The following is a 14,247-nucleotide window of genomic DNA, read 5'->3' on the forward strand; positions in this document are numbered from 1 at the left end:
ACTCTAGATCAAGTTTAACGGAGCCGATCGACGATTTGAAAGTCGCAACATCGAAAATGAACTGGAAGCACGAAAGGCTCCGTGTTTCCGATAGCATAGTAGTCTCACACTATATATATATATAGAGTAGGGCTACTGTGTTATTAGGACCACAGTAACCCTTGTGCTCCTAAGTTCTTAACCGCTCATCAAATTTGATGGGTTGTTAGGATGAAAGGGAAAAAAGTAATTGGAGAGAAATTGGATTTCTCAATTTCTCTTCTCTTTAAATTTCTCTTCAATATCTTTTCTCTCTCATTCACCCTAACCATCCATCAAATTTGATGGGCGGTTAAGAATTTAGGAGCACAAGAACTGCTGTGCTCCTAATAGCACAATAGCCTTACTCTCTCTCTCTCTCTCTCTCTCTCTCTCTCTCTCTCTCTCTATATATATATATATATATATATTTTACTATATATAATAATACAATCCTCCTTAATCTATCTTCTCTTTCCTTTCCTTCTTTTAAATTTATATTTATACATCTCCACACCCTTCACCCACCTCCCAAAACTTAAACACTAATCTCTCTCTCTCTCTCTCTCTCTCTCTCTCTCTCTTTCTCTCTCTTCATTAGTTCCCAGATCCTCTTCAATGGCCTCGTTAATGCTGTTGCTGCTCCTGCTCCAATCTCTTCTCCCTCTACTAATATTCTCCCTATTCTCAGGTATATAACTCTTCGTTTCGTATTCATGATTTTCTCAGTAACATGCGTGATTCGCCTTACGTTCATTCACGTCATTAGTTATAACTTAAAACTTGTGTGATGATTATTTTTGGGTTATTTTCTATGACTGCGCATTGATGGGGTGGTCCAGGGGTGTCGGCGGTGGCGACGTTCACGATCGCGAACAATTGCAGGTACGCAGTGTGGCCGGGGATTCTGTCGAGCGCCGGCGCTGCGCCGCTGGCGACGACGGGGTTCGCGCTCGCGCCGGGCGAGGCGCGCGCCGTCGACGCGCCGGCCGGGTGGTCGGGGCGCATCTGGGGCCGAACGCTCTGCGGCGGCGGCGGCGGCGGCGGGGCCTTCTCTTGCGCCACGGGCGACTGCGGCTCCGGCGCCATCGAGTGCTCTGGCGGCGGCGCCGCGCCGCCCGCCACGCTCGCCGAGTTCACCCTCGACGGCAGCGGCAGCAACGACTTCTACGACGTCAGCCTCGTCGACGGGTAAATGCTTAAGCTACCAAAAAACAGTAATATCTTTTTGGTAGTATTGATTTTATATCATGCAAATATATAAATCATTGTTTTACCTAATGCACAGATTTTAAAATTTAATAAACATTATTTTTAAGTATTTAATAGTTACTATATTTTTGTTTGTACTTTGAAAAATGATTGTGAATAATTATAATATATATATAATGCAACAGATCATAAAGTAATGATTAGGTAATCGATTATTATCATCGCTCATCTGAAGGTTTACTTTTTAATGTAACTTTTGTTCCTCTCCCCAAGTTCAAACAACAAATTCAATTATACTTTACCTTGAAAGAGCGACAATTTAGGCAATTATTTTTATATATATAATACATAAATTTTAAAATAGTAATACATAATAAATAATTTGTCATTGAGTTTTCGTGTCGGCAGATGATTTTAATATTTTATATTCAACAGGTACAACATCCCGATGCTGGTGGCCCCGCAGGGCGGCAGTGGGCCCAATTGCAGGCCCACCGGGTGCCTAGCGGATCTGAACGGGGTGTGCCCATCGGATCTGAAGGTGGTGGTGGGCGGCGAGGGGGTCGCGTGCCGGAGCGCCTGCGACGCGTTCGGGGCGCCGCAGTACTGCTGCAGCGGTGCGTACGGTAGCCCCAGCACCTGCGGGCCGACGTCGTACTCGCTCTTCTTCAAGAACGCGTGCCCGCGGGCTTACAGCTACGCCTACGACGACGCCACCTCGACGTTCACCTGCGCTGCCGCGACCGCCTCCTCGTACATCATCACATTTTGCCCCAGCACATCCAGGTAGCTGATCGATTGACTTAGCGAGCAACTTCAACTATCTTTAGTTTTGACGTACATGCAATCAAAGTGGTCGGAGATTTAATATCTTAATTTGATCCTCTCCTTTGTATTTTTTTTTTTAATCTGGAGTTGTTTTTTTATATAGAATAATTGATACAAGCAAGACTTTCTCATTACGTGGAAAATCATTTTTCGTTTGCTTTTGATTTACTTTTTTAAACGTGGCCACGCAATAAGTAAGTTGGATGCTGGGACTTTTCAATGGGGCTCTGCTTATGTTGGCTTCGGGTCCCAGTTTATCTAAATGACAAATTAAAAAGCGTAATTAACGCGTTACGAGCCAACTTTAGCTGTAATGCGTGTCTTGTCCTTTATAATTATGTGTTTAATTATGGTTTTAATTAACAACGAGCTAAGTTTAGAGTAATAATCGTGCCTCTTCGGTGTAAACCCACCTCATCATGTGTCAGGTCGACGCGGCAACACATTACTTTTTAGCTGTTTGCATTTAATATACATCAATATGATAGATTCAAGAATAAGGCTTTTTTAGTTTGTTTATTAAAATTATTTATTCTGGATATAAATCAAAATATATTACTTTGTTTATGAATGTTTTCTTAAAAAATCATATTTAATGCAAATTATCTTTACAAAATAGTGAGACGGTAAAATTAATGCTTGTGCGCTTCAAATGATGCCAAATAGTTTATATATAAAAGTCGAGCCAAATCAAACGTAGGTTTGATTCTGATATAAGCTTATTATGGCGGCAAAAAATAGACTTTTTAGTATAGACACATTCTTTAAATCGTCAAATCTAAATTGAATCAAAAATGTAGTGCATGCCGAGATAAGAAAAGCTTGTGTTTTTGCTGCAGCTTGAAGTCGTCGAGCGCGAACCCGGAGGCCGCGGGGCTGCCGCTGATCAACAACACCATGGTCTTTGTGAGTGGTGCTGCTGTGCCGGGCCGTGCCGATCGCCGTAGTGGGCTCCACCTCTCCCTCCTCCTCGTCGTCTCTGTACATATGCTGACGTGGCACTTTTTCCTATTCTCACGCCCCTTTTAGTTAGATCCACACGTGCTCCTCCCCACGTGCGCGCGGGTTGCTATTCTCACGCCGCTCTCCACGCCATTCGTAGTGCGGAACCCCTCAATTACAAGCAATTTTGAACTAGGCCCTTCACTTTTTTTTTTTTTTTTTTTTTTACTTTTATTAGTTGTATTTTCTTAGCTTCTAATTTTTTTGACTTTAAACAATTGTCATTAAATCTAGTGACTTTGTTTCAATATTATTTGCAATAAAATTTCTAAATTTAGTTGCACCGAAATAAATTATTTATGGATTTAATAGGCTAAAATTGTTTCATTTCGAAAAAAAATCAAGTAAAAAAAAAAGGAGTAATGGGCCGATTTCAAAATATCCTCACTAGTTGAGGAGGTAATAGTTTTTTATTTTTAAACTGAGAATATAACTTTTATATTATTTTATATTTATTTTTTTTTTTTTGGAATGAGTAAATGATGTGGTGTGGGGCGGCATGGATTTGCACGGTGTAGGCACGCCGCTATATCCAGGCCTTTTCCGCGCGATTGTTAAATGAGATACGTCGACGTCGAGCCACGTGGACTTTGGAAGTTGTGACGTAGGATCTCTTGATTTGATCGATCAGTTGATGTGATTATAATAGTACTAAATTGTTCGTACAAAATATTTTAAAAAATAGATAAAGTCGTCCTAAATTTTCAATTTTGAAAATTAATTATTTTTAAACTATATCAAATAATTTAATGTCTTTTTTTTACGGGTAAATTTTAAATATCACACCTGTAATTTTGTACATTCTTATTTTAGTACCTTATGATTTAAAGTGTATGAAGTTAGTGTCATGTTGTTTTATTTTTCTCTTTTCGTCAGCTTTTTCGTTAATATTTTCTTAAATTATATATAAAAAAACTTCAGATATTCCACATAGATTTATCGAATACTCTTTAGTTTTAATTTTGTCAGTGATTTAACGAAAAAAATTAGTGAAATCGATACTAAAAAGATAAAAATGAAACCGTAAGGCACTAAATTGATACACTTTAAACCACATACTACTAAAGTGAGAAAGTGTGAAACTATAAGGCACTACAACAAAAACGGTCTATAGCGACACTTTTAAATGTAGGTACATGTCAAAAAAGTGCTGCTAGCTAAAATTACCGACACTTTTAAAAAATGTTGCTATATGTGGGGTCGCTAGGTATATAGTGACAGTTAAAGAGTGTCGCTATAACCTAAAAGAGTGCTGCTAATTTACGAACACTTATTTAAGCATTTAGCAACCGCCGAAACTTTATCTCGTTGGCTGCGGTGGCGGAGGAGGACGACAGGAAAGACTCTTCGTCTAGAATTTCAGTGGATTGAGTGAAGAGAGAAGAAAAGATGGCAATTGATTTTTCATTTTTTTTTCTTTTCTGTTTGTAATCGGGCCAAATGGACTGGGTGTGGTGGGGTGAGTAGAGTAATCTTTTATTTTTGGTTGGATTGAGCTTTATATTTAGGCATTAGCAGATATTTTTTTAAGTTTTAGCATAAATGGGACACTTACTCAAAAGTGTCCCAAATATGTGTCCCTATAACCTAATTCTGTTGTAGTGAGGGTGGTGTTTGAAATTTTTCCAGTTTTTATTAATTATATAATTATTTTGATCACATATGGTGCGCGTAATTTTGCAAAGCTTCAAATTATAAAATTTTGTTTTTTTCCTCTTATTTTGATAATTACGCATAAAATTTGAAGAATAAGTTAGATTTTTATTATTTTTATTTGTATTTTAGAATATAATTTTTTTTTTTTACAACATAATTTTAGCCATGACAAACTATTTGATATAATTTTAAAAAAAAATTAATTGTCAAATTGAAAGTTCAAGCTCTTTTTGCAAAAACGCCCTGAACTTTAGGGAGTTTATACTTCTTTATTTAAATTTTGTTCTTGAGATGTCTATATCAGTTGGAATTTGGGCCTATGAAATGGTATTTTTGTCGCGATAAATGCAAGTTTACGTATATTTTTTAAAATTTTATGCGTAGAATTTTTATGTACACAGTATAATTGATATATCCCACCGATTAAAAAGGCTACACAATATATAACGAGATCGAGCAGAGTAAAATATTTTATACAAAACTTGCATTTATCGCGACAAAAATACCATTTCATAGGCCCAAATTCCAACTGATATAGACATCTCAAGAACAAAATTTAAATAAAGAAGTATAAACTCCCTAAAGTTCAGGGCGTTTTTGCAAAAAGAGCTTGAACTTTCAATTTGACAATTAATTTTTTTTTAAAATTATATCAAATAGTTTGTCATGGCTAAAATTATGTTGTAAAAAAAAAAAATTATATTCTAAAATACAAATAAAAATAATAAAAATCTAACTTATTCTTCAAATTTTATGCGTAATTATCAAAATAAGAGGAAAAAAACAAAATTTTATAATTTGAAGCTTTGCAAAATTACGCGCACCATATGTGATCAAAATAATTATATAATTAATAAAAACTGGAAAAATTTCAAACACCACCCTCACTACAACAGAATTAGGTTATAGGGACACATATTTGGGACACTTTTGAGTAAGTGTCCCATTTATGCTAAAACTTAAAAAAATATCTGCTAATGCCTAAATATAAAGCTCAATCCAACCAAAAATAAAAGATTACTCTACTCACCCCACCACACCCAGTCCATTTGGCCCGATTACAAACAGAAAAGAAAAAAAAATGAAAAATCAATTGCCATCTTTTCTTCTCTCTTCACTCAATCCACTGAAATTCTAGACGAAGAGTCTTTCCTGTCGTCCTCCTCCGCCACCGCAGCCAACGAGATAAAGTTTCGGCGGTTGCTAAATGCTTAAATAAGTGTTCGTAAATTAGCAGCACTCTTTTAGGTTATAGCGACACTCTTTAACTGTCACTATATACCTAGCGACCCCACATATAGCAACACTTTTTAAAAGTGTCGGTAATTTTAGCTAGCAGCACTTTTTTGACATGTACCTACATTTAAAAGTGTCGCTATAGACCGTTTTTGTTGTAGTGACAGCCGATCTTTTCAAATTTTTTCACTTTGGCTCCTAATTTTACTTTTTATTATCATTAGGTACCTAACAAGGATAAATATAAAAAGGCGAAAACACGAATAATAACACGAAGGCCCAAACATTGGCAGTATCTGATCAATCTCAACACCGAGGATTGAAATTCCAAACATTATAAAAGGATTGACAGTTTGTTAAACAGATACCGACTATATCATCTGAAGTTCGAAACACAGTCGCTTTATATTTCTAGTTGAGCTCATTACCGCTTTTTGCAGAACTAACTTTTTGGCCTTAAGATTTTCGGGGGGCGCCCAAGTGTTGCATGCTCAAGCCAACCTCTTCAAGTCTTTAGCACTGACACCTCTCCAAACTTAAAATCTAAGCCAGCCTCTTCAAGTCCTTAGCATGGACATATCTCCAAATCTAACAGCGAAAGACCAATTTGAACATTTTAACCAAGCATGATTCCTCGTGAGCCTTACTGGTCAGCGCCACACTTTACATTGAATCTCTCGTCGGACTCCACAAGTTCCCAATAAACAACCCCACTATTGAGGTTGGCTACTAAGCTGAATACATTATCTCATCAAATAAACTCTTCTTGAAAGTGTTACACAACTGAATGCCTCGTTGCCCTCCGAGCTAGCCATAAGGACACACAAGTTTTCCCCAACTTAGCCCTATTCGAGTATAGCCTAGTATCTCGCCCCTACCCGTCTCGCTTTCACTGTTAAATATAAAAATATTTAAACACTGTTCCCTACCAGCTTAAGTTTTTAGGGTATAACGATTGTTTCGTATTATTTCACATGGTGTCAGAGTAGAAAGTGTTGAGTTCGAATCACGTCAGACTCCTAGTATTACTAATTTTCTCCTATTTAATTCAAATTCACGTCACGGGCCTAGCGAAAAGTCTCGAGTCCAAATATGAGGAAAAAATATTAAATATAAAAATATCTAAACATCTTTCTCTAACATGTTAAGCTTTTAGAGTACAACGGTTGTTTCATATTATTTTCACGCTCACGACTTGGTCCGCATACTAAAAATGCCCAAGCTCTGCAGCATCGCATGCTACGAACAACTTAAAAGATAAAACCGAATGATAGTGATTTCGCAAAGCGCATAATTTTTCTACATATGTACGTACTAAACATCAGGAAAATCTAACACCAAAACAAGAATGGCTACTTAATTAAGTAACACGGCAAGGATCAAATGGATTGGGACACACCTCTTTTTGAACAAAAGTAGCATGCATGCATGTTCCATATATATCTACAATGAAAAGAAAAAGCAGCAATTAATTAATTAACTGTCTCAGCAGATAATGAAAATAATTCTCAAGGATGGCCATTAGACCACATATATGTAAAGTTTTAATTTAATCTCCACTAAAGGATCGAGACACATGGTTCAGAGAATATGAAATTAATAAACACGTAATACTAGCAATGTCACCCTTCATATCTACGTGTAGTCTACGTTGCACTTTTGGTCCTCAAATTTGTGGTGCTATTTTGGTCTTTAAATTTAATTTCTAGTAAATTTTAGCTTAAGTTTTCTAAATTGTTACAATTAAATTTTACAGTCTTATTTAGTTGATTAAATAATAATGCTTTGCCGGCATGATAGTTATGTAATATTTTAATAATTAACAATAGCTATATTTAACCCAATTGTATTATGAGATTGACTTATAATAATTTTAAAAATTCAAGCTGGAGTTAGTAAATTAAAGTCCGAGCACTAAAATATTATAGGTCTAAAAAATCGAGGGCAAAATTAAAGCGCATTTTAGCCTATCTTGTTAGTAGCTTTCTCATTTCTCTGGAGAGGTTTGTGGATTATTGCTTCAGCGAAAAGTGCTATTTGTGAGAGTTTCCACAAAAAGCACTTAATTTAGCTAGTGGTCTAATTAAGAGCTTGTTTCTTTCTCCTCTTTGGCAAGCAAAGATCATGCAAATTAAGGTCGCACGTTAAGCCTATCATGCTGCTTCTCCATGCATGCATGGTTGGTAAAAGTGCTTATGAGATAAGCGGTATAAGGGAGAAGCAGAAGCTGATCCATTAATTGCTCTATATATACATGATATATATATTTTGCTTTTCTTGGGTGGACTCTGCATGGGCTTTTTCCAATTCAGTGGTAGAAGAGTGGGGAGTGACAAAACGGCTTTTGCAAAAGAAGGTCATGAGATAAAAAGATGGAGAAAGAGAGAGAGAGAAAAGAAGCCACAGCAGCAGCAGCTTAATCCAACTTATCCAAAACCTACGTGGGCGCTTTACACCGCATCCTTATGTTGCATAGATTGCTTCGTTGATCCATTTTGCTTTCCTAGGAAGAATCACTTATTAATAAACTCAAGCTATATATATATATATATATATATAGAGAGAGAGAGAGAGAGAGAGAGAGAGAGAGAGTTGAGGTAGAATACTATCGATAGCAAACCGGCACTTTTGCCACCCATTTATTTTCGATGATTGAACCTCCAAATCAACGATCGGCACCGTTGAACATGATCTATACTACTCGAAGTGTTTAGAAATCAAATTTTAAATCTTTTCGACATCATTTGCCTAATGATCAAAGGGTTTCAAAATTTATAATTGTAATGGTCGATATGAGGCGTTTTCTCGTTTAACGGCGTAAAGATATCCAAAATCAATTGCATTTTTGTTAGAAAATTCTTTAAACTATTTAAAACAAGATCTATACTCTTAATCTTGATTACAAGACTCCTATCATCATTTTTTTAAGAATATTCATTTTCAGCCGTTCATTTTTGTGTCCACTCGATGGATAAGAGAGCAATATCGAAAATGTATGAAATTTAATTTCTAAATACTTCAAATGGTATAGATCATATTCAACGGTACCGATCATCAATTTGAAGGCTCCATCATCGGAAACAAATGGGTGGCAAAAGTGCCGATTTGCTATCGATAGTATTCTAGCTCAACTATATATATATATATATATATATATATATATATATATATATATATATATATATATATATATATATATATATAAAGAGAGAGAAAGAGTTATGTTATTATGTTTTAGAAAGTACCGAGATATCAAATTTGACGATTAGTTCTGTTAGACATGATTCATAGTGTTAAAGTAAGTTATTTAGAAATCAGATTTCATAACTTTTTGACTTCGTTTGTGAACAAGTAGTTTCAAAATGAGCGACAAAAAATAAGAATTTTATAAAAAATACTGATAAATAATTTAAATTTCAAATTGAAAGTAGTGATCTTGCTCTCATAAATTTCGTAATTTATCAATATAATTTACCTTAATAATCGATTGACTTTTTGGCCACATACACTCTTACTTAAGTGTGAGGAGATGACGTCGCACATTGCTTTGAAAATATTACTTCTATGCATACTCGTACTCTCACACACACACACACACACACAAAACATATATATATATATATATATATATATATAGTCCGGCTACTATACTTTTATGAGTATTGGCTCCCTTATACTTATAAATTTTCGACCCTTAGATTTATTTTATGATCATTTCCATCCGTTAGATCATACAATTCAACCAACTACCCACTCAATACTAGGGGACCACTATCATTCTAAGTGGGGACCATCATCATCCTAACCACACATCCAATCAATCAACGGTTAAAAATTTATGAGTACAAAGGGTTCTATACTCATAAGAGTATAGTAGCCCTAGGCTATATATATATATATATATATATATATAACACAAGGCACAGATACATTAATATTAAACAAGTTTTTAAAGGCTATCTAAGGTAAATATCAACAATACAAGAGCATCTTCGTAACTTTACTACGTTGGTAGGAGTATGCATGCAAAATCAATCTCTATTATTATTAATTATTTTTCCAGCGATGAACGCAACGCTATTTTACTCGTATACTAAATTGTGAATATCAAGGTAATTTGAGGTATTAATTTGTGTACATAAATGAATGAGAAATGCTACAATAAGCTACTTTATTTTCTTTTTAATAAATATATATACAATTGTGCATGAAAATTAATTCATTCTATATTATAATTTCAATATTATTAAAAGAAAAAAGTAATGGTGCGCAAAAAAATGAACACATGCTGCTGTCTCTAGTGGGCCAAGAGCAACAGGTGATATCCTGCTGCAGATCATAGAATCTGATATGTAGGATATGCAAAAAAAGCATTGAGAATCTTGCCCCCTGTTCGGCGGATTTGGGATAATTAACTTAGAAAAAAAAAGAAAATCTAGCAAATTATTAAGAAACTGTATGCTTTTTTTGGGATCACAGGGTTATCAAAGTTCTCCATGGATCCAAATTTTAAGATTGAATTTGTTGACAAATTTAAGAAGCCCCTAGCAAGCTTGAATTAGGTTCTTCGCATTCTTTCTTTTTTCCCCCCTACCATTGACGGGCTTAGGGCTATCAATCATGCTTGTTGTTCACGAGTCAGCTCGTGTTCGAATTAAAAATGACTTGTACTCAGCTCGTTCATTTAACATGTAAGCCAATCATGAGCTAATTCTAACCTGCTCTTGTTTGGCTCGATATAACATATGAATTGTATTTTTGGATTGATATACAACAAATTTAAATGCTGTTTTAAAGTTTTTTTTGGGTTAATTAATTAGCTTTACTTTTTAATTTAATACTAATTAATAATATTAACAAGCATCAATGGTATTAATAATAATGCTAATTATAGTTAGTATTAATATGTTATTAAAGTTTATTTTAAGCTAATTAGAAATAATTTTGAGTCGGCTCGAATTAATCTTAAGCACGAAAACGAGCTAGATTATCCCAACTTATTGAAATTTCGAGCTGACTCGAATTATATTTTTCGAGCCGATCTCGAACCGTTCAAGCTCGTTCGTGTTCGGCTCGCTGACAGACCTACTGATACACCTATAACTGCTGCCAATGCACTGTAAAATTCTTTAACTAACTTTAATATTTTAATATGAGACTTACAAAGGAGGGTTTCATATAGCTGGTCTCCTCTACCACACTTTACCTCCCTACACAAGTCAAAAATATGATGGTGTTAGTTATAAGGTGCATTTGGTAGTGGAGAATAATGGGAATGATACATATCGTTTAAAGTTGCACCAAAAGTTATTCTTTTCCAAAATTGACCAATGTGAGATTCCTTAAGAAACGACACGTGGAAAACTACGCGTGACACTTGGCCCTTTCAGGGGCCGTTTAGTTAAATGTAAATATAAATGCAGTATAGATTAAAATACATTCAGTTAAAAATACAGTAGTTATAATTACATATATTTACTGTGCTTGGTTATGTACGGTTAGCAAACGTATTTATACTATTTTTTGTGTTTTATATATGAGATATATAGTGAGATTATCTCTTATGTGGAAAAAAAAAATTATTTTTTTATTTGAAAGATTATTAGGAAGGTAAGCGTATCTTTATTTAATGTTACTTTCTCCAACCACTGCAGTTAGTCAATTTGGGCATGGTTTCAATTACTACAATTGAGCATCCTCGTGTAGTTTCAACTGCAGCAATTGAATTCAAATGTACAAAATCAAACTACGAATTTGAATTTATATGCAGATGCAATTACAGTATAGTTACAATTACGTTCAACCAAACAGCGCCAAATCATTTTGGTAGTGCAGTTCTATTTTCTTTCCAAATTGTTTCATGCATGCTAAAGCATACATGCTGCACAGCCGACCAAATAATGTCATTTTGCAGTGACCCGTCACCAAAGAAGCCACCAACTTTGAAAGCTCTGACTGACTGTCCCTAGAGCAAGTGGCAAAGGACTTGGTGGTTGGTACCCGAGACCCAAGTTCGAATTTTAGTTGATTCACATTTCCAGCTAAGTTTATTTCTAAATAAAATAAACGAAGCGGGTAGCATGCTACCTTTCTCTCAAATAAAAAACTTTGAAAGCTCTGGTTCCAATTGTGTTCAACGGTCAAATACTGAATTCAAGGCGGGGCTCCAAAACTTGTATAGAAAAGAGCCGCGCACATTGAATGCAACTTCGTGCACAAAAAAATTCTATAAATGAGAAAATATTATAATTTATTAGTGTTCGAATGTATCCCGTATGATCGGATGATCTATGTACAAAATTTTTCTATGCACAAAATTGTAGAGATATAAGATCATCTTTGTCTTTGCTTTTATTTTCCTCTGTAGTTATAACTGTTTAAAGAACTGAGATCGAATCCGTAAAAGATTAATAAATGCACCTTAGAATTGAACCTGCTACTATATTATTTAAAAAATTAATTAAAAAATAATTTAAAAACATTATTTTATATAATTTTATTCAACAAAACTATATATATATATATTCCATCCCAATAAAAAAGACAAATAAAACATGGTAATTTAATAAGAGCGGCATACTATTTGTATACCTATAGCTAAAGTATAATTCTTACATCTTAATCATCTGAGGACTAATAATTTACTCTCTTGTCTTTCCAGGTTATATTTTAATACAAAATTTTCTTTTAAAAAAAGTTAAACTCTTGGATGTATAAATATAAATTTCTTTGTCATATCAGCTATTTTTTTTAGGTAAAAAATATATAGAACTTATATATTGGAGCATTTAGATCTAGCTACTCAATATGTCAAAATTTGGAGTTTACTATCGATTCTTTCGATTTGTTTGATTTGAGTCAGTCAAGTATTTTGACCTCAAAATTTGAATACATTGTTAATCTTTACAGTTTTAATTAGTATATCTCATACAATTTTCACAACTATAAGTTCATTAACATAAATAATTAGCTTAAATTTTAAAATCAAAGTATTGTTGACTAAATCAAATCCAACCAATTGAAAGGTTGGTCGCTAAAATCAAACATTTGATTTGGCTACTCAACCTTTCAAAATTTTGATTTGAATCGGTCGATGCGTCGATAGTTCGACTTCAAATTTTAAACTAATTTCTTAGATGAAAATATAGTTATGAGAATATATTGCATGAAGTGTACTATCTGAACCTATAAAGATAAAGATAAACAACGTGTTCAAAATTTTTAAGTCATTGATTGATTCAAATCAAGCAAATTGAAAAGTTAAATAGTAAAATCAAAATTTTAAAAAATTGAATACGTAGCTAACTCCGAGTAGTCTATAATTCAGATAAGTTCTGTTCCTTTGTATTTTTTTGCCCGCGTTGAGAATGCAATTCAACAGCTGCATGCAAACTTCTTGCCCAAGTTTGGTTAAAGAAACAAAGTTCGTCTCCTTTGTGGAAGAACTTCATCTCCTTCGTGAATCAAAAAGGAAAAGAGAAAAGGCAAAGTGAGAGAGAGATACGAAGTTTAATTTTGAGCCATGCTCTAGTGTGAGAAAATAATGTGTAAAATTATTCAAACCGTCTAATTTATTGCATATATACAATTACTCTTCCTAGGTGTTTTTTATGATATAGCTGTTCCGTTAACGTGTGATAATTTTATGCTATTTTTTAAAAATCAAGAGGTGATTTTTTTTTTTTTTTTCTGTTTTGAAAACCTATACAGGATGGATTAATTGTCACATAAGATGATTTAAAATACATGGGCTGTGACACTTTTTTTTTAGAAGGGTGATCTTAAATTATACACGCTGAATTTACATATATGCATTTAATATAAAATGAAAATAGAGGCTAATGTGGAAAAAGAGACGGGCTTTTTTATAAAATGATCCTCCAGAAATTTGAATTTGGCAAAATAACCCTACCAAAATTTTATTTGTAAAACTAATCCTACTTTCGCAACGTGGGCGTCACGTCAGGAATTCCTCAAAAATACGATGAATCGTTCACCGCCTTTATAATATTTATTGTGAAGACAATGAATGGTTTACCGCCAATCCTTACTCTAATATTAATAGATAAAATAAAGTTAAAAAATATATATATATATAAAAAATTATATTTCTTTGTTTTTTTATGAGATCGTAGAAAATATATATATTATAACTGTCTCGTTACGATAAAAAAATCTTAATATTATGTATACAAATAAATAGCATATTATTAATACTCAATGTAATCTCCGCATAATTTCAAACGAGATCTTAATAAAATATTTGCCATTATACAGGGCACTTCAAGATTTAGA

General features: G+C 34.0%; 1 protein-coding gene across 1 annotated transcript; it reads left to right on the plus strand.

The window, feature by feature from the left end:
- On the plus strand, positions 489 to 3,308 carry LOC109728979 (thaumatin-like protein 1b). The gene is made up of 4 exons (XM_020259557.1): positions 489 to 709; positions 861 to 1,209; positions 1,666 to 2,016; positions 2,898 to 3,308. The coding sequence occupies exons 1-4, from the start codon at positions 637 to 639 to the stop codon at positions 3,085 to 3,087; spliced, it is 963 nt and encodes a 320-aa protein (XP_020115146.1). The 5' UTR covers positions 489 to 636; the 3' UTR covers positions 3,088 to 3,308.

The sequence above is a fragment of the Ananas comosus genome, linkage group 25, assembly GCF_001540865.1.
Source record: "Ananas comosus cultivar F153 linkage group 25, ASM154086v1, whole genome shotgun sequence".
Classification (NCBI taxonomy): domain Eukaryota; kingdom Viridiplantae; phylum Streptophyta; class Magnoliopsida; order Poales; family Bromeliaceae; genus Ananas; species Ananas comosus.